General features: G+C 41.0%; 1 protein-coding gene across 3 annotated transcripts; it reads left to right on the forward strand.

The window, feature by feature from the left end:
- Positions 1-6: 6 nt before the first annotated feature.
- On the forward strand, positions 7-24,170 carry ACOX1 (acyl-CoA oxidase 1). 3 transcript variants are annotated; one of them, XM_003417251.4, is made up of 14 exons: positions 7-179; positions 429-588; positions 5,047-5,207; positions 15,814-15,921; positions 17,074-17,193; positions 17,336-17,451; positions 17,882-18,051; positions 19,154-19,316; positions 19,771-19,961; positions 20,406-20,585; positions 20,716-20,821; positions 20,923-21,066; positions 21,212-21,418; positions 22,061-24,170. In XM_003417251.4, the coding sequence occupies exons 1-14, from the start codon at positions 71-73 to the stop codon at positions 22,109-22,111; spliced, it is 1,986 nt and encodes a 661-aa protein (XP_003417299.1). In that variant the 5' UTR covers positions 7-70; the 3' UTR covers positions 22,112-24,170. The 3 variants fall into 3 exon arrangements, with proteins under 3 accessions (XP_003417299.1, XP_003417298.1, XP_064126792.1); XM_003417250.4 differs by lacking the exon at positions 5,047-5,207 and adding an exon at positions 13,528-13,688 and having other exon boundaries at positions 8-179; XM_064270722.1 differs by lacking the exon at positions 7-179 and adding an exon at positions 13,528-13,688 and having other exon boundaries at positions 474-588.
- Positions 24,171-24,397: the final 227 nt, after the last annotated feature.

A 24,397-nucleotide genomic window follows, 5' to 3' on the forward strand; every position in this document is an offset into this window, starting at 1 on the left:
AGGGCCCAGCCTGGGGTGGGCCTGCGGATAGCAGTCGTCGCCGCCAGCGCCCCCGCCACTGGCCGTCACCATGAACCCGGACCTGCGCAGGGAGCGGGCCGCCGCCAGCTTCGACCCGGAGCTGCTCACGAACATACTGGACGGCAGCGCCGAAAACACCCGGCGCCGGCGCGAGATCGGTGAGGGCGGCGGGCCCGGCCTCACGCCTTCCCTCCCTCGATGGGGGGTCGGGGGTGCTGTAGGGTGCAGCCCCCAGCCCCTCGCCCGGCTTTAGGGGAGCTGAGATCCCCCACTGGGAGGGGCGGTGGAGGGCGGGGGAGCACATCACCGCATCCCGAGAGGGGAACCTCTGCGCGCACCTGAGAATCAGCCCCTGATCCAGGGAGCCCTGAATTTGTCTTCCTCTTGGGTGCTTCAATCTCTTCCAGAGAACTTGATTCTGAACGACCCCGACTTCCAGCACGAGGACCCGAACTTCCTCACTCGCAGCCAGCGGTACGAGGTGGCGGTCAGGAAGAGCGCCATCATGGTGCAGAAGATGCGGGAGTTTGCCATCGCAGACCCTGAAGAAATCATGTGGTTTAAAAAGTAGGTGTCTTAGCATAGAACAAGTGCATATTTTCACGCCTCTTGAAAGCCATATGTGTGGAAAGTAAGATGACATGTTTGTAGAATGCTGGTAATGAATGGAAATGCTTGAGTTTTGCTTCTCAAAGATCTTACCCTGCAAAAAAAAAAATTCTGTAGTCTCAATGTAAAAGGACTTTGCTCTTTGTAAGAAGGAGGCCTGCCAAACTCAGAAGCTGAGTGTCGAAGAATTTTTGTTGTATGTTTACGTAAGTCCAGACATTTAAACATTTTGGAGCAGTAATGGATTCTATTTTCATTTGATAGTGTAGATCTTGAATTTAAAATAATGGAAAATATGGGGGTGGGTGAAGAAACATCACTCAGAACTCAGAATGAGTGTATTCTAAGAACCTAGCATTGTTGAATCTGGTGGCAGTGTTTAAACGACACTCTTGTCCATAGGAGACCGGAGAAAAACATGCCTTAGTCCTGAAGCTGAAGATAGTGTTTTTTTAGGTCATCCGTTTCTTATTAGTTTTTTAATTAAAAACAAAACGTGCAGTTTTTGCCTTAATCTAAACAACCAAAACCAAACCATACCCACTGATGTCGAGTGGATTAATCTAAACAGACATGCCATTATTACCTGATTTTAGTACAGGCTTATAGCATTTCTTTTACTTTTCATTTATTCCTGGGCATTTCCTCTTTGAAGTTTCTGCATTTTAGAAGAACTCCAGTGTTTTCATCAGTAAAGATTAAATTTTAAGAGTGGTATATATTAAAGAACCAAGAAAAGTGACGCTTATTACAAGTTCTGTTTTTATGTAGCAGTAGCCATTCTTTTGTGATAGTAGTGGTTCTATTACATTTGGTATCTAATTATTTGCAATTTGACTTGGTTATTATTAAGATAAAATAAAATGTTTTTCTTTTGGGGGTAGCCCAAATCAGAGTACTCAACCAATTTGTAGATGCTGTTTTTAAAGTTTGTAACTCCTGGCTGTGGAAGTATAGAGGTCGGGTAACTTCCTGAAGCCTGCATTTCTAAATTACCTGAGCTGATTTTTGTAAACGTTTTAAAAATAGTGAGATTTGGTCTCTCCTGAAAATGACACTCAAGAAGAGGTTTTTTCGTTTGTTTGTCTTTTAAACGTTGATAGAATATGTTGTTTCGGAGTTCTGGAGAAGATTTTCTAACCTGTAGTGATCGATGTTGTGTAACCAGACTCCAGTGATGTCACAATGAAGTAGAACAAAGTCCTTTATGCGGGTTAAAGATGAACAGATACTGGCCAGTTTGTTTTGTATATCATCTGTATGTGTGTTTGTGTGTGAAATAATGTGCAAACTTGATCACACCATTTGACACCCTTCCAATTTCACTAGGATTTGACAGGGAGATCAGTTTAGGTTAAAGAAAACCAAAAGCCAAACCCAGTGCCGTCGAGTCGATCCCAACTCATAGCAACCCTATAGGACAGAGTAGAACTGCCCCATAGAGTTTGCAAGGAACGCCTGGCGGATTCAAACTGCCAACCCTTTAGTTAGCAGCCGTAGCACTTAACCACTATGCCACCAGGGTTTCCAAGGGGATTGAAAGTTAATCTTGCCAATCAATGAATGCCATGGAGTTTAAGACTTCCATTGATTATGACTCACACCAGTGTTTTATTAAGAAAGAGAAAATGCTGCCAGTTGACTATCATAATGCCATCAATTGTGGGCTGCTTCAGGATTTCTTAAACCCTAAAACATACAGTGAAAAAGAGGGTAGAATCTAGATACGGTAATATTTCCCTTTCTGGAGATTTTTGGCATTTACTGGTCTCTCACGTTTAGTTTTCCTGTCCCAAGATAAAACTCATTTATAAGAACACTTTGAAATTGATCCAATATTAGTAAAATATTTTGAGATTCTCAACTTGAATATGAAAGAACTGTTTCCTCCAGTCCTTGAGAAAACAGACCTTGTGTTTGGGGAATATTAAGGTTTTCTTAAATCTTCTCCTTTCTTGTAAATTTTATCTATTAACTATATTGTTTACTTTGTCTTTAACTCTGTTGTTAGGAAAAAAAACTAGAATGTTCTTAAGAGTAATTTAAAATTCTGATGAAAATCAGTCATGGTTTTTGTTATCCTTTTTTAAAGCTGCTTGGGAAAAAAAAAGACTTACAGGTGATAGATATTTTTCCATCAGGAGGCATATAATGTTCTTGAAAAAAATTTTTTTAATTCTTTTTTTGAAAAGCATCTCCAGGAGGGATTAAACATAGCTGTGAAACTAGCTCTCAGATTTCGTTCTTGAATTGATTTTCAAGTGGCCTGAAAAAAATTCAGTGCATTAAAAACATAGATGTTTGACAGTCTTTATTTTGTGTCACATTTTCATTCTCAGTTTTTTAGAATTCTTTTTGTATTAGCATCATGATTTTATTATAAACCTCAGAATACTTTCCTGAGTTGCTCAGCCTTCTCAGTTCCACCACGGGTATAAGTGTCTTGTATTTCCACCATTTTTAGCACTTAAATTTCTGCTTTTATTTCTCGGAAATTCTAATGTATTTATTTCCCCTTTATAAACTTATGCAAAGAAATAGGAAAAGTGTTAAGTACTTGCTGGTTTAGTGAGACGTGATTGCTGGGGGATGCTGTGTTACTGTTGCCTTTGAGGGGGTGATTCGTACCTGCATCTGCCTACTCAGGCTCTTGGCTCCCACTGCAGCGAGGCATGGTGCGTTTGATGAAGTGGGTTACTTCCAAACCAGGGTACTGAGCTGCTGCTAATCTGAATTACTTGGAAGCTAATTAATTCACCTCTTCTTATAGTCCTCCTTTCTCTTATTTCTGTCCATTCAGTTTAAATGAACTTCTTCGTATTCAAACCAAACCCATTGCCACTGAGTCAGTTCCAACTCATGGCAGCCCTGTGTGTTTAAAGTAGAGTTGCACTCCATAGTATTTTCAAGGCTGTGACCTTTTGGAAGCAGATGGCCAGGGCACCTTTGTTCCAAGGCACCTCCACATGGGTTTGAACCACCAACCTTTTGGTTAGTATATAGTCGAGCACCTGACCATTTGCACCACCAAGGAACTAGAATCTCAGGGTTGAAAAAGGATTTTAGGCGTTAGCCAGTCCAGGCATTCCTTTGATAAATTTAAATAAGTCTGTCCCCAGCATTCCCAAAAAGTGATCTTCCACTCTAAACCTATGCCCGAACACTGTCAGCAGCAGCAGACATTTTCCACTGATGCTAATGAGCCTCTTCTGTTGAGTTTTACACATGATTTAGGACACAAGTCATTATGGAATCCATAATTATTACGTTAATTCACTTTGGTTGATTAGCAGTATCCTATATCTAAGAGCATATGTGGGGAGAGTTATTTCCAAGTGGATAATGGTAGAAGGTAGAAAAGGAAATGAGCATAGTGTGTGTTTAGGAATAGGAAAATAAGATGCTGTGTTGTGTTTACTGTTGTTTCTTTTAGGCAGTGGGATGGTTTCAGGGCCTCCCCAAAAGTGAATTGGCAGCCTGCCCTTCCTCCCCTTAATTTGTGCCCTGCTCGTTATACAGAGCAGGGTAAGCTGGCAGTGCCACCCTTCCTATTCATCCCTGAGATGTCACGAAGATCAGTTAGAAGCTTATTTTGTACCTTAAGCTCTTTGGGTAGACACTGTGTTGATACATAAAATAGACCCTGTAAAGCCTGTAATTCGACATAGCTGCTGGGTTTGTTTTAAGGCATTCTAGCCTGTGTAATTTTTGTTTTGACTGTTTCACAGATTCCGTTTTATGAGAAAATAGTCGAGGTCTGAATTTCATTGTGATGTGAGAGTCCCTTAATTTGTGATGATGCTCACAGACCATTGGGGAGTGAGTTTTTAAAATTCTCACATTACCCACTTAGTGAGTGTAAACACTGACAACCCTGGGAGATCTGTGATTCTGCCCTCAAATACGCATTTACCATCCTCGATGTTTGCTTAGGTTATCTAGGGAAAGAGAGTTTAAAATTGATCTTCTTTAGGAGCTTTTGTTAACAGCTCTGCAAATAAAAGTGTTCCTATGGAGTTCCTTTTGATCTACAAAAACAAACCTAAAAATAAAGCAAAAAAAAAAAAAACCACACTCCAAAAAATCCAACCAGTCAAATAACAAATAACGCCAACAAAACCAAAAACAAATAAAAGCTTTCTAGGTGAAAACGTGGGTAGCATTTCCTTCTTGGATTAAGTATAGAACTTAAAGAGGAATTCTGGCCCTGAAACGGCTAGGGGAGGAAGAAATGCCTCCAGGTTCTGCTGTTGTTTTTTTAGGTAGTAAAATGGTACATTTTACGTATAATTTCAAAATAAAGGGGTTTAGATTTTCCCTAGCCTTTGTTCTGAAGGCCAGAGCTGTTTGACACGAGGGGGTGGTGAGTGCAGTTTCTGGAGTAAGGCTGAGATCCTTTTCTTTTCTCTCCTGTAGACTACATTTGGGCAGTTTTGTGGAACCTGTGGGCCTCAATTACTCCATGTTTATTCCCACCTTGCTGAATCAGGGCACCACTGCTCAGCAAGAGAAATGGCTGCCTTCATCCAAAGGACTCCAGATAATTGGCACCTACGCCCAGACGGAAATGGGCCACGGTTAGTCCACCTTCAGGGTCAGTGGGGGACCCACCTCAGGACTTCAGATAACAGTGACACCTGGCGTTTGATTTTTCTGCTGCCATGCACTGGGGCTTTTATTTTTAAATTGCTAAATCTTAAATTCAGCTTCTTTTCTCGTAGGTGATTTCCCCATAACCTGGTCTAGGACTCTGGGATGTAAACCTCCTTCAATCTGATTTCTTCTAGCCTTTAAAAAAAAAAAATTTTTTTTTTTTTTTTTTTTTTTGTCATGGCAGCACTATTGTGACCCCATTTTAAGGAGCTCTGAGCTGTTTGGAAAGATGAGGCTTACAATGTGGCAGGATACCCCCTGGTGTTGATGTGTGTAATTACTGAAGACGTGGGAGTTGCTGAGAGGGTTTATGCCTCAGCAGTGTCTGGAATTTTTTTTTTAGTGTCTGGAAGGTGCCCCTTTGCTTGAAAGCGGTTACAGATGGGGGTTTTAATGGGGACAGAGGGCTATAGCAGTTAAGTGTCTTACTTTGTCTTTGTCCACTAGCAGGGTTATAAAGCAGTCTGGAAAATATTCCATGATTTTCATCATCTGATGCCAGCAGTCTTGTTTTACAGGGTTTATGTTTTGTTTTTGTGCTTCAGGTGAAGGTTTACAGAGCAAATTAGTTTCTCATTAAACAGTTAACACAAATTGTTTTGTGATGTTGATTGCCAACTTTTTTTTTAAAAAAAAAAATTAAAAAATGCATGTCCTTGGATTTTGTCTTGCCACTGATTCTTGATTAATTGTTCCTAAATGCCTGGCTACCTTCAAAAAGTTTTGTTTTTTGGTCTTGATGTGGAACAGGTTTGTTTTTGTAGACACTGGCAGGTACGAGTGTCTAGAATCTGAGCTGCCCAGCTTCATTTCTAATTATGGCAGCGAAGGAGTAAAGAAAGGGAAAAGAAAAGGAGAGATGCAACTAGTAGCAAAAATGTGTCATTTGTGTTCAATTTGGTGGTTTCTGATTTAGGAATTGCTTTAAGGAAAATGGTACTTATCATAAGCCATACGGGAACTGCAGTTTGTGGTCATGGTGTGATGTTACCAACACCCTGCTAAATAGTCCAGACTTTATCTTCAGGATGGCCCATACTGGGATAGTAAGCCTGAGCAAAGGTTTCTGATTTCCTAAGGAAGGAGGATGGCACTTATACACGTACTGTCCTTCTGTCTTGCACTGTGTATTTGTGCGTGTGTGTGTGTTTTTGAAATAGCTTTTGGCTTAGAGCTCTTTCTATTCTTATTCCTCATTGTAGAATTGATTTGACTTCATAGTCATGTGATTCATAGTAGGGGTAAGATGTGAAATAGTCTAAGCCTAGTGGGTCTGTTATGTGTCTCTTGTTGGTCTAATCTGCTGCCTCTGTTTATAAAGTGCAATTATAAGTATGTATTTGTCCTCAATTTTGAAGGGAGAGAGGAAGAAATGAGAACTTGAACTTTACTGGTTTGAGGAGTTCAGAAATTGAACTAAGAACCTGTCATGGATTGCATCGTGTTCCCCAGAAATATGTTTCAACTTGTCTGGGCCATGATTCCCAGTATTGTGTGGTTATCCTCCATTTTCTTGATTTTATGTAAATTATCCTTCATTTTGTGATGTGTTGTAAATCCTAACCTCTGTGTGTTAATGAGACAGGATCAGTGTGGAGTGTATCTTGAGCCTTACAAGACTTAGGCCACCCACTTAAGTCATACCCTTGTTTGAGTCACACCTTTTATCTTACAAGAGATAAAAGGGGAGGGACCTCACTACCACCAAGAAAGAATACCGGGAGTGGAGTGTATCCTTCAGACCTGGGATCCCTGCACTGAGAACCTCTTAGACCCAGGGGAAGCTTGATGCTGAGACACATGGAGATCTCCAAGGAGCACCAGGCCCACAGATGTTGAAAGGGGGCAAGGACCTTCCCCCAGAGCCAACAGAGAGAGAAAGCCTTCCCCTGGAGCTGGTGCCCTGAATTCAGATTTCCAGCCTCCTAAACTGTGAGAGAATAAATTTCTGTTTGTTAATGGCATCCGCTTGTGGTATTTCTGTTATAGCAGCGCTAGATAACTAAGACAGATCTTGTATTTCTCTAGGTGAGTTTGCATTTAACATTTTCTTTCCATGATTGCTTCTAGTTGTAGGATATTTTCTGGTATTTCAACCAATTTTGTCCGACTCTCTATAATTACTTATTTTGGAGAACAAAGTTTTAGCGATAGGTCTTATTTCTTGTTGGAATGGTGTTAATTCGTATCAGAGTGAGTTGTGCTTTATTAACTATGGTTCAGTTAGTTAATTTGTGTCACATGACAGTAGAGCTTTGTATACAATTCATAAAATGTCCTTCAACATCCAGGAGATTGGTGACAGAGCAACTTATATAGAATAAAGATCTTATTGTTCAAGTTCTGAGACTTTGGAAAATTAAAGATTCTGACATGATGGGCCAACAATGATTATGTAAAGTATTCTCACAGAATTAGCTGTGCTTGGAGTTCAGGTTCTTTCCCCTCTGGGTAGCTGCTGAGACGTGTAAGAACTCCTCAGAATTGCTCAGGCCCCTTCCAGGTTCCTTCAGAATCTTACAGTCCAGTCAGCTGCACAGAGTCTTGGTCGCCCAGTTTCATCTCTTCCTTCCCCTGAGGGCACACCCATCTGTGTAGGTACCTGAAAAAATCCCCCCTGTACATACCTTTCTGGGGGTCTGTGACTTGGGGCCGGGCCGGAGCTGAAGAGGGCTCCACTCCCTGGAATTCCGGCATTGAAGGGACAGCCTCCAACTGTGCTGGTCGCTGGCAGTCCAGCATTGATCATCCTGACCACACGTTTCCGAGGTCATAAGGTAGGTAGTCTGCTTGGTCTTCACAGATACTTGATCATTTCGAGTCCTGGCCACATCATAGGGATTCTTCTTGACTTTTTGTTAATATCATTATCATTATTATTATTTAGAAAAACAGGGCTCATATAATGTAGAGTTATTGTCCTTGATGATACACTATCTTTGCAAATCCCCATCATTAATACTCGGATATGAAATAAAGCAACTCCTTCTTGCTTTGAAATTTGAAAGATAGGCAATGGACTTGATTCTGAGTCATTCATCTTTCTCTCCTGCATCTTCAACTGCTATTTGCTGATGCTGGATTGTCTCTAGTTCTCTTTCCCAAATGATTCTCTTCCATGTTGGACTTGTTCCCTTGGGTATTTGGGCTGTTCTAAGTTTTCCACTGTTACTAATAATGCTACTGTCAACTTCTTTGCAAAGCTATATTCTTTGGGGTTGTACTTTTGGATAACCCCAGTTCATTCTCAGAAATGAATTGTTACATCTGCAGCTTTTGTGACATAGTTTGAGACTTTCCTGAAGCATAGAACCAGTTTATATTCAGCAAGTTATTAGTGTAGCAGTGTCTGCATAGCCCCATCAACATGGTTACTTTAGTATATCTGAGGTTTTCACTGGCTAACGCTTTTCAGAAGTAGACTGCCGGGTCCTTCTTCCTAGTCTGTCTTAGTCTGGAAGCTCAGCTGAAACCTGTCCTCCATGGGTGACCCTGCTGGTATCTGAATACCTGTGGCATAGCTTCCGGCATTGCAGCAACACGCAAGCCCCCACGGTACGACAAACTGACAGACATGGGTATTTTCAGTCGCATCATATGCATGTGAAAGCTGGACAATGAATAAGGAAGACCGAAGAAGAGTTGACGCCTTTGAATTGTGGTGTTGGCGAAGAATATTGACTATACCATGGACAGCCAAAAGAACAAACAAATCTGCCTTAGAAGAAGTGCAGCCAGAATGCTGCTTAGAAGCAAGGATGGCGAGACTGCGTCTTATATACTTTGGACACGTTGTCAGGAGGGATCAGTCCCTGGAGAAGGACATCATGCTTGGCAGAGTAGAGGGTCAGGGGAAAAGAGGAAGACCTTCAATGAGATGGATTGACACAGTGGCTGCAACAATGAGCTCAAGCATAACAATGATTGTAAAGATGGCGCGGACCGGGCAGTGTTTCATTCTGTTGTGCATAGGGTTGCTATGAGTTGGAACCGACTCGACAGCACCTAGGAACAACAACAAGTATATCTAAGAGTTAAAGCTTTGGTTTTTTTTTTTATTGTGCTTTAAGTGAAAGTTTACAAATCAAGTCAATCTGTCATACAAAAATTTATATACACTTTGCTATATACTCCTAACTGCCCTCCCCCTAATGAGACAGCCTGCTCCTTCCCTCCACTCTATTTTCGCATCTGTTCCACCAGCTTCTGACCCCCTCTGCCCTCACGTCACCTCTCCAGATAGGAGGTGCCAACATAGTCTCATGTGTGTACTTGATCCAAGAAGCTCATTCTTCACTAGCATCTTTTCCTATCCCATAGTCCAGTCCAATCCCTGTCTGAAGAGTTGGCTATGGGAATGGTACCTGTCTTGGGCTATAGGAGTTAAAGTTTTAATTTTCCATTGCCAGTGAGTCTGGACATTATGACATGTTCTGCATTTCCTGTGTATAAAATGGGCCTTTCTCCTTTGAGTACTGATTAAATAGAATCTGCATATTGACCTTCTATGATTGTCTCCAAATTTTTTTTTTATTGCCTTGTGTTTTCCTAAAATTTTGGCCTTATGTATTCAGTACATCCCTCTGATCTCTTAAGTAGCTATAAATTTTCTGCCTCCCAGAACTTGGATCATCATCTGTTTTCTTCCAGTGTCTTTGTTTGCTTTATAGTTAATGCTATGAATTGGGTAGGATATGGAGTGAGGGGTGACTCCCATATTGTTCTCTAGATTTCTAGCATGTATTAACCAGTGGCTCTTTTCCCGTTGTTATGTTTTTTCTGGTTTGTTTTAGAGTTATTTGGAAACCCTGGTGGCGGGGTCTTTACAAGTTGGGATTAGCTCAACGGCAACAATGGGTTTGTGGTTTAAATGTGTTATACTAATTTATTTGTTTCTTTGTTTTTCTCCTAGCATTATAAATTTTCGTTCCTTGCTGCTTTGTAAAATATTTTAAAATCTGGTAGGCTAAGCTTACGTTTAAATGCGTATGTTAACAGGTATTCTTGCCTACTTAGTCTTCTAGATGAATTCCAATCTCAATTTGTCAAGTCTGAAAAACTATTCTACAAGAATTTTAAATGACTGTTATATAAAATCCATGTATTTTCTTGGGCAGTGTTACTGTTACTAAATTTAAGTGCTCTCAGCCAGGAGTTAGGTACTTCTTTCCAATTATTCATACCTTCTTTTATCCATTCTATTTTTACTTACATTTTTTCCTAAGTGAATCTTTAATATCTCTATCTTAAGCCAAGTTACTTCACAAATTTTGAATATTTATTTTTTTGTAAATTGTTTTTCCCTTTGCGGGGGTTTCCACTTGGACGATACTAATAGATAAGCATGCTGTTGATTTTTTTCCCCCTTACAACCTGCAGCTTTTCTAAATTTCACTTATTAACTGCTGCTATTTGGCGTTTGTTGCTGATTTCCTAGGTTTATAATCATGGTAGGTAGGTATAATTATGCCACCCACAGAGGTGCTGTCTTTATTTCTCCCTTTCCCACGTATTATTAACCTAATCGTTTTCTCCTCAGTAATGGCTGCCAGCTTCCCATCCCAGTAGCAAGTGGAAGGAGGGATGCCTTTGGGTGTTATGATTTTCAAAGAACTGACTCTAGCACTTCACGTATAATGTTGGCACTTTTGTGATTTTTACAATAAATTATTTTTAAATAGTATGTTATCTTTTTTGTGCATAACCAACTTTTAACAACAAATACTTGATTTAAGTTAAAAAAAAAAAAAAAAGCTACCCAGATCACTTTTTCCATGTAACATTTCTAAATTTTATCTACTTCTGCATAATCCTTATCTAGTCACAAGAGACATTTTTCTCCTGAAAACATTCTCCAGTCCCAGAACAGACTCCAGTTGTAGTTGTTACACCCCCCGGCCCTGCCCTAAGTGTATTTTGTGGTGGCTCTTAGTATTCATTATCATTATTTCACAACACAGTGCATTGATAGCAGCCCCTTCCATGAATTTGATGTGGTGTTTTGTAGTGGCCTTTCCTTCACCAGAAATTGGGCTGATTTCCAGTAATTCAAAATAGCCTTGCAGTGCTAAGGGGGCTGGTCCCAGGCCACGGTTTTTGGGCCAAGTTCAAAGAGTTTTCTCCTCTCAGGTCCTAGGGCCACATTCAGCTTTCTTTGTAGACACTCTGTTCATTAAAATTGGGCACAGTTGTGATTCCTGCTGGCAAGTGACAGGCACCCTCCCATCCCATGAATGTGTCTTTTCTGAGTCTTCCACATTCTACTTTAACTTTTAAAATGATTGTAGATTCTTATGGGATTGCTATGAGTTGACAGTGACTCAGTGCTCCTCAAAACAGCGATTATTCAGAAGTTGCAAAAATAGTAGAAAGGCCCGTGTGTCTTCCCCAGCTTCCACTTGTGCTCCATGTAAGGGGAGTGCCACCGTTGACTCTGGTCTGAGCAGGCCTTTTTAGTGTCCTCACCAGAGGCCATAGCCCATGTTGCATTTGTACGATACACTGTCCAGCTGGAGGCCACCGTGATGAGGCGGTGAGGTGCTTGTCCTTGTTTCGCGATTGTCTTTTTGATGAGAACGATGTAAAATGAGGGAGTCAATCAGGCATTCTTTAAATTTTAAGTGATTTGTTAGCTTAAAGCACAGCCACCTGATTGGAAGAAATACAGGTAGTCCCTGACTTATGACCTATTGGAGTTATGGCAAACCACACTTGTGACCGTCTGTGGCTTTTTTTTTTTTTTTTTTGGTACATCTTATTGTTAGTAGCATGTACTACATACAGTGTTGCAGCACGTAATTTGCTGATATTATTCTCATATGTTCATTTGCAGATGTTCAATGCTCAAATTTATAAAGATACTGATAATAAAAGGCAAAAAAATGAAAACTAGAAAAAAAATTAGACTTATGTAAAAACCTACTTAGGACACAATTGTTGGAACGGAATCCTGTTATAGGTCGGGGATTACCTGTAGTTGATCCGTCCTGGCCTGAGTAGTATACCCTGGTGGTGTTTTGGAGTTTTTTTTGCCTCCTTACCTTACCTGGAAACCCTGGTGGTGTGGTGGTTAAGTGCTGCTGCTGCCGCTGCTAACCAAAAGGTCGGCAGTGCGAATCCACCAGGCACCCCTTGGAAACTCTGTGGGGCAGTTCTACTCTGTCCTATAGGGTTGCTATAAGTCAGAATCGACTTGACAGCAACGGGTTATCTTACCTTATGTGGAACAAACTGAGAAACGTTGGTCAGATTTATTTCCAAGGTATTAAAAAGAATAATGAGAACAATGTGAAGTGGGTTAATTTAGAGCTTAAACAAAGTATCAGTAATGTGGAAAAATACAGAGGTGTATAGAACTATTTCCTATTCTTAGAAATAGAAATGAATCCATGCAGAAGTCTAAGGCATCTGCAAATTTTAATGGAAAAGAATGACCTTCTCATAAAGTGGATTTAAAATGGACTAAAATCAAGATGTTCTTTATCATTTGTGATAATTCCCATATAATTGTGGAGAGCTTGCTATGCATGAATCTGTCACTTGTAATTATAATAGCCTTTGCTGGAAATCTTTTTATATTGGAAATATAATTGGGGTGAAGAGCACTGTCAGTTTTTGTATTGTTTCTGTAGAGGGTGGGTGAATATTTGACATCATGAATCTGAAATGATCAGAGTTAAGTGAGGAAAGTGGATCTCTGCTGGATCTTTTGTGGAGAAACAAAAGGTTCTGGCCTGGAAGCATTATTGAAATGATGTATAGGAAAAATATTATTCTGGGGGATCATAAAATTACCATTCTGAGAGAACCACTGTGTTCTCCTGTCTCACCTTCTAGTCAGAGTCAGGCACTCTACAACTTAAATTCTGCATGCCATGCCACTTTTCCAAATTGTTTACTGCCTTTGATTTAATTGCTGAGCTGTGATCCTCTGTCTTGCTCACGTGGTTTTGTGCTGCACAGGTTTTGGAATCAGCAGCCATTCACTGCCAAGATTATTTTAGAGATGAGTAGCATAAGAAAACACTCCTAGCCGACTTAAGAAAAATGGAAATTGCCAAGATGTATAAAGTAATACAGAAAAGGGCAGTGCTCCCATCCCTGCTAAAATCCACACAACTGATCCGTACTCACAGAAGGTTTTGTTTTTGTTTTTCTCCTTTCCTTATTCTGTCTGTTCAAATTGCTGGTTCTCTCCCACCTGATGGCTTCTCTCAAATGCCCACCCTTGGTATCTCTTCGAAGCTTTGTGCACCGTGGGCAGCCTGAGCCTCTGGACCTTCACTTGGGCATGTTCCTGCCCACCTTGCTTCACCAGGCAACCGCGGAGCAGCAAGAACGCTTCTTCATGCCTGCCTGGAACTTGGAGATCATTGGCACTTATGCCCAGACAGAGATGGGCCATGGTATGGTGCCTTCAGACTACCTTCTGGGCTGGGCAGGGCTCCTGCGAGCTTAGTGTGTACAGAGTGCCCACAGGGACCTGCGAAGACATCTCGACAGACACTGCCTATTTAAAAATGAGACATTTCTGCAGAGTCCAGGTGGTTCATGCATACAGGTCTTGGCATAGACATTACTCTGATCACTGGAAATGAAAGCTCATATGATCACAGAAATGTGCTGAATTTGTTTCTTTTGATTCCTATTCAGAAGGTCAAAGATTGCAAGTCAGGCATTATCTGCCAAGTGTTTTTTCAGGCTCACTGAAGTTGTGTTAGCCCTGGTGGCGCAGTGGTTAAAATGCTTGACTGCTAACCAAAAGGTCAGTGGTTTGAACCCACTAGCTGCTGCACAGGAAAAAGATGTGGCAGTCTGCTTTTATAAAGATTATGGCCTTAGAAACCCTAGGGGGAAGTTCTGCTCTGTCCTAAAGGATCTCTGTTAGTCGGAATTGACCCTACAGCAACAAGTTTGGTTTTGAAGTTGTATAGAACCGATATGAGTATAGACTCTGAACCTGTCTTTTTTGCTTTCCTCGTTTGTCTGATTGATTACCTTTACTACTGATAATCTTTATGAACTTTACAAATTCCAGAAGAAATACAAATGAACAGTATGTGCATCCTCTGACATGCTTAAGGGAAATGATTTGTTGATGTGGCTAAAATATGTCAGATTTTGTACCTTGAAGCTATTTGTACCTTAAATGCAGTAAAGCTCTGTAGGTGGCCTGACCAGAGCTTAGGGAAAATAAAATAAGCCATATTTCTTTTTTCATAATGAGGCTGGAGGCAGTTTCTCCTATCATTGGCTCTGGATCGCTCTCTGTGTTTGCCATTCTTTGGCTTCTGGCTTCTTTTTTTCTGCTTTTAGGTTTCAGAAAAACCCTTCTAGTGTATATTTGCTACTTGCTTCTCATTTCAGTATACCTCCATTTTAATTTTATAGCGAGTTTGGCTCTAGGCTTGGGTGCTGAGTAGTATCTCACAGTCCTTTCACAAGGCTCAGAGTGGGAGATATCTGCTTCAGTTATGCATTTAAAAACATTTTGTCATTGTCCCGTTTAATGTATTGCCTTTTTTTTCCTGTTTAAAAAAAAAAAAAAGGTTTCTTTGGTGAAAGTGTCTGGTTCTTTGATTCTGACTCGGGGAGGGTTGTGGATGACACACAAGCTGGCCATTTCTGTTCAACGTGTCAGAGTTTAAGGGTTTAGTGAAGGCTGGCATTATCAAAGCAGTTTGATAAAAGGTTCTAAGTATTTGCTTCAGTATACTATTATTAGGGAGAGGGCCAACTGGAAGGTTTTTCTGTAACTTTTCAAAGAATTTTGGCATATTTGTATTAGGATTTAAAACATAAATCCCTGTCCATCTCCAGTAAATATGGGAAACTGAGAACTCTTCCTAGTCACACTGGTGAACCAGCTAAGGCGATGTTAAGGCCAGGCATTGGAAATCTGCAGGGTAAACTCGGCCCTTAGGAATCCAAAGGAGCACTGTTCTAGGTGTTTTTCCCTGCAATAATTAGGCCTTATTTTCCATTCTAGCAGTTATTCTGAAATAAATACTCAATTTACAAGAACTTTAGCTGGAATCTCTTCTCATCACATGTTCTCTAATTCTTCACTGTCGTTCAGAATTGCAGAGTATTGAGTTGGAGTGGTTTAAACAAAGTTCCTATGAGCTGAGGATGGCATACTTGGAACTTACAGAGGGGGTTAAAAGGACAGTTAACTTCCCTGTTAAGTTCATGTGCTGTGATCTTAGGAAACTAAGATTCTGAGCTGCCTTTAGACTTTCTTTTGGTTCATCTAAGTAAATGTTACAAATTCACTGCAGTAATAACAGTGAGCTAAATCGAGTACAGTGCGCTTGCCATTTATATTTTCAGCTTAATGGGAAGCTATCTGATTTAAGGATAGAGAATTAAATATCTTGGTTTTCAGCCTTTTCTAGCTCATCTGCAAATGTTCTTGTTAGATTGTGTTTTCTTTGAGAGCCTAGAGCTTAAAGGACTGGGCAAGAAATTTTACCTTGTAACGATTTTTCACCATATTCTACCTAAAGGAAGTGTAATTTATTTCCTTAGGGACTCATCTTCGAGGCTTGGAAACCACAGCCACTTACGATCCCGAAACCCAGGAGTTTATTCTCAACAGTCCTACTGTAACCTCAATTAAGTGGTGGCCTGGCGGACGTAAGTGAATTTTCCAGCATTCTGCTCTGTCGGGCTTTTCTGCTCTGTCATCTGAGGTCACTGTGAGTCAGAATTGACTGCGTGGCACACAACAGCAACATGACGATTTGTTATAAGGTGGTGTTTAGAATGTGGAGCTTATTTGAAAATATCATTTTGAAATGTAGAAAACACCTTTAAATTCTTCTACACTGTTCTAGATTCTCTTGTGTCATGGTGTGTATGTTTTCCAGAGTTGACATCTCTCTTATTCTGCTTTTCTTTGTTTTTCATCTAAGCGTTCTCGTGCGTTAGCATAGTTTACATACTCTGTATTTAAACTCACTTACTATTCCACCGATTGGTTAGTCATTTCCATACTGTCAAGCATTTGACTTGTTTTCAGATTTTTATTATAAATAGTTGTGGTGTGAAACTTTAAATATCTTCTTCCTTCTGTTCTTTTTTACTGTCTTGGGATATATATTTCAGATAGAGTCAGTGGTTGAAAGCTTTTGCTGCTCATGTTACATATTTTAAAATGTGACATTACATTTTCTTATCAAAATGAGAAAAAAAAAAAAACTAACATGCAGAAAAGATCAGTCCTTCTGGATATACGAACCAAAAACCTCTTCAGGTAGACCTATCCCATAGAACTTTCTGCAGTGGTGGGAGTGCTCTTTGTCTTCGCTGTTCGATATGGTAGTCACTAGGCACACGTAGCTGTTGAGCACTTGAAATGTGACTAGTTGATTGGGGGAACTGAATTTTTTATTTAATCATGAAGAATTTAAGTTGAAATAGCTATACATGGCTATTGGCTACTCTTTTGGGCAGCACAATCTTAAGGAAGAAAAAGGATGTTATTTAAGTTAATGCTCTTATTCACCTAACATTTCTGTATGTTAATGATCTAGAAATAAGTGAAAAAGGAAGTAAAGCTGTCTTTTTTGGAATAAATTATTACTTTGCCGCAATTCAGTGAATTTTGATAAATATTAGCTTCAGTGAAGTTTCTTTCTGAAAGCGAGGTTTTGGAAAGTGGCTTTCTGGGTACTCTGTTGAGGTAGTCTGGTGTAACATTTAGCATGCTTTTTTTCCCCTTTTGTTTCTACCCTTGGAAAATGAAAGTGAACGTTTGCTCACCTCTTGTTCTCTTTGATGTTTCAGTTGGAAAGACTTCAAATCATGCGATAGTTCTTGCCCAGCTCTTCACTCAAGGCAAATGCTATGGGTTACATGCCTTCATTGTACCTATTCGTGAAATCGGGACCCATAAGCCTTTGCCAGGTAAGAATTGTTCGCCCAGTGCTGAGATGAAAAGTTAATCTGATCACTTTCCTCTGCAGAAAGTACAATACACAACTAAAGAGGAGGGGAGGAAGCCAGGCATCCCAGCACCTAAATATCTTGTGACTTTTGTCTGTGGTAGGTATTACCGTTGGAGACATCGGTCCCAAATTTGGCTATGATGAAATAGATAATGGCTACCTGAAGATGGACAACTACCGTATTCCCAGAGAAAACATGCTGATGAAGCACGCCCAGGTACCTTCAGACAGAAAATAGGGGCAGGTACATCAGACATGGGCGTTTCAGTGGTGGGTGGTAACTACAGGGTTAGAAGATCTGTTCTCTTAGGTGAAAATATATTTTTACTTCAGATGCTCCTTTTACTGTGACAGTGAAATCAGAAACAGTTGGCAGGTGTGTAGAAGCTCATGCTGGATCGCCAAACCAGTGGTTCGCGAGCTTTAGCGGCATTAGAATCGCCTGCAGGGCTCACTAAAGCGCCAGTCGCTGGGCCCCACCCCAGAGTTTGGTTGATTAGGTCAGGATGGGGACAGATTTTGTATTTCAAAGAAGTTCCCACGTGATGCTGACGCTATTGTTCTGAGGGCCACACTTTGAGAACCATTGGCCTAGCCTACCACTTGGCTTCAGCAGAGGAAGCATCAGTCACATGTTACTCTTGCAGGTGAAGCCCGATGGCACGTATGTGAAGCCCCTGAGTAACAAGCTGACCTATGGGACCATGGTGTTTGTCAGGTCCTTCCTCGTGGGCGAGGCCGCACGGTGTCTGTCTAAGGCATGCACCATTGCCATCCGGTACAGCGCTGTGCGGCACCAGTCTGAGATCAAGCCAGAGTAAGTGGGTCTGAAGTGGGGGCCGCTGAGGGCCTGGCTTTGTCCCAGGTGTGGTTTAGAGAAGACAGATTGGCTGTGCAGAACAAGCTAGGATGGCAGCGTACTAGACCTCCTACTTAATGTCTAGGTTTCTTTAAGTGGAAAGATGAGAATAACCACCTTCTTTTTAACCTAAGAAGAACAGTAATATCATTTGAGCTCTAGAAATGAAATGTTCAAAACACGTAAGGCAGTTTGAAAATTCTAATTATTCCTAAATAAACTACAAATTCAGTGTAGTGAAAATGGCATTAAATTGGATTCCCTTTTGTGTTCATGGAGCCCTGGTGGCACAGTGGTTGAGAGCTGTGGCTGCTAACCAGAAGGTCGGCAGTTTGAATCCACCAGCCACCCCTTGGAAAACCCAATGGGGCAGTTCTACTCTGTCCTGTGGGGTCACTATGAGTCGGAATCAACTTGACGGCAGCGGGTTTGGATTTTTTTGTGTTTATGGCCATGGTTTATTTTTAGTACTGCCTTTCACTTGGGCATGACTCTCTGGTAACCTTTTTACTCTCAAAGAGGGGAGAAAGTAATTGATAGGAGCAGAACTTTGATGCTCATTCTTATACTTCAAAATACGTAACTTGGATTTTGTCTTCTCCAAAGTAGTGGTCAGAATATAGTTAATTCCACCATGTGGTGTCTTAGACTTCTTTAATATTTCCTTCCTCCTATGAAGTTTGCTGACTTTGGTTTTGTATGTTGCTATGAGATATATTTTCCTTAGTCACACTGGAAAGATTAGAAAGATGGATTTCACAACTAGAAAATTCTGTGCTTCTGAAGCAATACAACAAGGTGGTTACAAGTATGGTCTCTGGAGCCAAATAGCCTAGATTTAAATCCAGGCACTACCACTTAATACCTGTGTGACCACAGGCAGGTTCTTAGCCTCTCAGTTTCCCCGTCTGTAAAATGGAGATAATAGTAGCTACTTCACAGTGTCTTTATGAGGATTAAATAGTTTAGTATGTATAAAATACTTAGAGTAGAACTTGGCACATAGTAACTTCTGTGTAAACGTTTGCTTATTTTCTTAACTTTTTTTTACATATTTTAGTGAGCCAGAGCCACAGATCTTGGATTTTCAGACCCAGCAGTATAAACTCTTTCCGCTCCTGGCCAATGCCTATGCCTTCCAGTTTGTAGGCGCATACATGAGGGAGACCTATCATCGGATCAATGGAGACATTGACCAAGGTGACCTGCGTGAACTGCCTGAGGTACACGTCTGGCCTCTCACTTGCGGGCGCCCTTCTGTTTCCTGTTAGTCTGTTGGGTAATGTCCAGAGAAAACCAAATGATGGGAATTCCTGAAAAGAACCTATATGTTCTCCAGAGAGTCACAACTTTTTCTGATTGAAAGTGGGTTGGGTGTAGAGATTTGTGGGTTTTGTTTTTGATGTTTCAGAAGTATGTCAGTCAAAGTATGTTGGTTATTTGTCCATCAAAGAGACATAAGCGGTGACTTTATTGCCGAGTAGAATAGTTCACAAGGGACTGTGGGGACGTCACTAATTCAGGCCAGTTAGAAGGCCAGGCTTCTTCAGTCTCTAGGCATGGCAAGTGATTTCACAAATGAGTAGTGCTCTTAGGTGAGGCCAAGTGTTTTCTCATCAGAACATGGACTTTGGCCACTACAGGTGTTCTGATGGCCTTGGGCTTTTCCCTTTTCAGCTTCATGCCCTCACCGCCGGGCTTAAGGCTTTCACTTCCTGGACTGCTAATGCTGGTATCGAAGAGTGCCGGATGGCTTGTGGAGGGCACGGCTATTCTCATTGCAGTGGCCTTCCTAACATTTATGTTAATTTCACCCCGACCTGCACCTTTGAGGGTGAAAACACGGTCATGATGCTCCAGACAGCAAGGTGAGAATCAAATTTCTGATTTATCTGCTACTAAGGATGCTTGAGTCCTTTTCACAGGCTCCTACTCTCATGCTTTGTCTTCACACGCATTTGTTCCTGAAAGACAGAGCTTTGCCTTCCATCCTTACCCACTGTTTTTATCTCGTGGTCAGACTAAAAACCAAAATCCAACCAGTTGCTGTCGAGCCGACTCCGACCCATAGCAACCCTAGAGGACAGAATAGAACTACCCCCATAGAGTTTCCAAGGAGCGGCTGGTGAATTCGAACTGCTGACTTTTTGGTTAGCAGCCAGAGATCTTAACCACTGTGCCACAGGGGCTCCATGGTTAGACTAGAGAGTGTGAAACACTTGTCCCATAGCTTAAAGTCATTTCAAGAGTTTGTCTTATTTTCTTTCACGAGACGCACAGTTCCTAAAGGCATGTGTACTGGTGACATTTAGGTTCCTGATGAAAAGTTATGACCAGGTGCACTCAGGGAAGTTGGTATATGGCACAGTGTCCTACTTGAATGACCTGCCCAGTCAGCGCATCCAGCCACAACAGGTAGCCGTCTGGCCCACCGTGGTGGATATCAACAACCCCGACAGCCTAACTGAGGCATACAAACTGCGTGCAGCCAGGTGAGCTCGCCCTCAGGAGCTAGAGGCGGCAGTTGTGTGCCCCTCTGGGGCAGCCTCTGGGACAGGGAGGTATGAGTGTGGGTGGGTGGTCATTTCCTCAGAGCTCAAGTTGTCTTTCACTTCTGAGCAGATTAGTAGAAATTGCTGCAAAAAATCTTCAAGCCGAAGTGATTCACAGAAAAAGCAAGGAGGTAGCATGGAACCTCACTTCCGTTGACCTCGTACGAGCAAGTGAGGTTAGTGATAGTTCTCTCTCTTTCTTTCTCCAGTGCAGAAACCCTTATCACTGTATTTTGAATCTTTTTCAAAGGCTCTCTTACTGTTTTCTTTTATCTAGGCACATTGCCACTATGTGATTGTTAAGCTCTTTTCAGAAAAACTCCACAAAATTCAAGATAAATCCATCCACGCTGTCTTAAGGAGTTTGTGTCTCTTGTATTCTCTGTATGGAATCAATCAGAAGTCCGGGGACTTTCTTCAGGTCAGTAATTTCTAAGTTTAAGCCTTACCTTCTTTTTTTTGCAGAAAGCTAATTGTGGTCTAGTGTATAGTCGTGTTATCGTTGTGTGTGTATCTGTTATTTTATACACGTATATATGTGTATGTTGTTTCTTGGTTTCTTACAGGGGAACATCATGACAGAGTCTCAAATTAGCCAAGTAAATCAGCGGATAAAGGAGCTGCTGACTACAATCCGCCCTGATGCTGTCGCCCTGGTTGACGCTTTTGATTTTCAGGATGTGACGCTTGGCTCTGTGCTTGGCCGCTATGATGGGAATGTCTACGAGAACTTGTTTGAGTGGGCCAAGAAATCCCCGCTGAACAAAACAGAGGTAAACAAATCAAGGGCTTTTCTATGAATTAAAAGTGTCTTGAGCCGTGGACACCAAAATGTTAACAGTGGTTTCCCCAAGCAGTGGAATTACAGTAGATTTGCGGGGGGGTATTTGTTTGCCTCTCTGTATTCACCAAGTTCTCTCCATTGAGCGACTAGAAATGCTATTTTGTCAGTAAATATAAAAAAAAAAATGACTAAAATTAATAAGTATGAAATGAGCGAATAAAACTAAAATGATTTTAAAAAATCAAACTTTTTTTCAACTTTTGAAAGTCTTCATTTAGAAATGTTAAGGCAGGGAAGACCACCAGAAAATGATTCATCTAGGAAAGCTTTAAAAGCGCTTGTAGCCTCTTTATTTGAGCAGCACGTTCAGAAGGGAACTGAGACATCCTTGCATTAAGCAGGTTTTCAATTCTCTCATACATTTAATAACTAATGGAGTATTTTCAAACACACAAAAATAGAGTCCTATAATGCACCCCAGGTACCGTTGTCAGGCTTCACCAACCATCACCTCATGGCCAGTGTGTTCCATTGCTTTGAATCAGGATTCAAATAAGGTCCAGATAATTTCTTGATGAAAAAATCGCAAACTCTAGTTACCAGTAGTTTCTTCTCCTCCCCTTCTCTGCAGGTCCATGAATCTTACTACAAGCACCTGAAGCCGCTGCAGTCCAAGCTCTAAGTCTGGAATGCTGTGATAATGAGTTTGATCTGCTCCAGGAGGCGTCCTTCATACCTGACACACACACATCTGGCGTGGGATCTTCATGGAATTCAAACAGCTATAGAGAAAATGATAAATTGACCCCTTTCCTTTTTTAATGAATGAACGAAAAAAAAAAAGACATTTACAAATTTCAGAGATTCGATGAAAAATGGATGTGTTTTAAGTGCAATTACCACTGGAAGAGACCCATGAAGCATTCAGACAAAGCTTTGAGAAATGCAGTGTGGCTTCCTTCTGTAATGCTGCTGATCTCAGTAGATAATTAGTAGAATGTAACTACTAAGTAGTTAATTTTCAGTTTTTAATCACTAATCACGGGATATATAAATGTTTTAAAGCAAAAGTATTTTTCAAATGGTATAGAACCTTCCAGGCTTTCCTGCTACTGTCGCACCACACCTACCATGGGGCCTGGCCTGAAAGCAGGGCTGAGGAAATGGGACTGGGGGAAAGTTAACTAATCAGGAAGCTTGATGTTGTGAATTTGTGCTTGGCAAGTTTTCTGCGTGCTCGCCTTCCTTTGCCCGTGTATTGCTCCCATCTGACTATGCATAATAGCATTTTTTCCAACACAAGAACTTCTTCAGCACAGGTCTGCTGCAGGACTATTGTCTCTCGTAATTAGGAATTGGCCTCCTGTTCGAAGGATCCCTAAATTGTCACTTCAGTAGCACAACTTCCTTTGTCCCTATCTTCTTTAAAAGGAGGAGGTAGCAAAGTCATCCCTACATGTGACTTTTGCAACCGAGGGAACTCAATGGTACTGAGATCTCGCTGTCTTTCCCTCCTTCCCTACCTCCTCATTTCTCCCTCCCTCCTGCTTTCCCTCTTGAAAGAGATACTAAAGAGGGGTTGGGGGCGGTTGTCCCGGAATCACAGTTCCTCTTTAATAGAATAAGTGTAGGAAGAGCTGTCACCTAAGGCACTGCTGTTACTTTGGTGACCTTAATTACTTGGGTTTTCTGGGACAATCCAGATTCCAAATACTCTGTCATTTTGACATAAGCTATTAAAATGCCTGAAGGCTACAGTATTGGGCATTAAAAAAGCATTGCACCTCTTACACCCAGAAGTAGCATAGCAATCCTTCCCAAACCATATGTTCTGGTTTTTGGTTTAGAAAATATAATCATTTAAACTCCGGCTGAAGGGTATATGGAGGTGCCATAGAGTCTGGTTCTTACTGTATGTCTGCCTTTGTTTTCTGTGTGTTTCTAGGAGCTTTATCTGAATTGCTAAAGGTCCTTTTGGTCGAAATGTAATTGACACAATCATTCTATAAAGGTTAAACATGTACCTCTTAATGAATTTTTTCCCTTAAAATCAATGTAAAGCAACACAAGTCATTTGATTTGTCTTAACCTGTTAAACTGTATCTTTGACATCTGCCTCTTAAAACCGGTTGTTCTAGAATCAATCTTGACAATACAGTGTAATTCAGTAGCAGTGTAATTTCTTGACTGCCACATCACGCCATTATCCCGGGACCTGATGTAAAATCCATTCCAGTGCAGCTGGTCACATGAAACCTTTCAGTTACAGCAGAAATACTGTGTGTTAACACAAGCCTTGATCTTTCCATCGGGAGAATTAATTGATAATTTCACGTTAAGATTGAAGTAGAAAGCACTCTGTCTTAATCTCATTTGGGCATTGCTTGACAGTAATTTAGATTCTGGGAAATAACTGAAAGTAAGTTTAAATTGTTTACTATTGACTTATTAAATGTAGAATTATTTCAAAATTAGTGGTTAAATACCTTGTTCACAGGTGGATATCTGTGGGCAGGATCCGAAGGTGCTTGAAACGACACTGTCTCATCCAGCAGCATACATCCAAGATCTTAGCACGTCTGAAGAAACTGTAGACATGACAGCCACCTTCAGTCCAACCAACACCTTGGGTTTTACTTAAAAACTAATCTGACATTTAACGCTGTTTTCATTAAGAATGGAATGTTTTGTCTTGAACTGTCCTCAGTGTAATCAACGAATAAAGATGCAGTAAAATCTCACTGATTTGTCCTATTAAGAGAGAAGAAGTGTGCTACGTAATTAAATGTAAGTTTACATTGTGGAGAATTTTAAAATGCAGACTTATTAGGTTTAGGTAGCAGTAAGACCAAAAACAGAAGGAATGAGGGCTTGCCTGAACAGGTAGCTGTAAAGCAGCCGTCATCACTGTAGTTGCTGCTGTAAATGGGCGATGCCATGGTGAGTTTAGGAGTCCTTGGGTCCTGAG

This window comes from Loxodonta africana, chromosome 18 (assembly GCF_030014295.1).
Source record: "Loxodonta africana isolate mLoxAfr1 chromosome 18, mLoxAfr1.hap2, whole genome shotgun sequence".
Classification (NCBI taxonomy): Eukaryota; Metazoa; Chordata; class Mammalia; order Proboscidea; family Elephantidae; genus Loxodonta; species Loxodonta africana.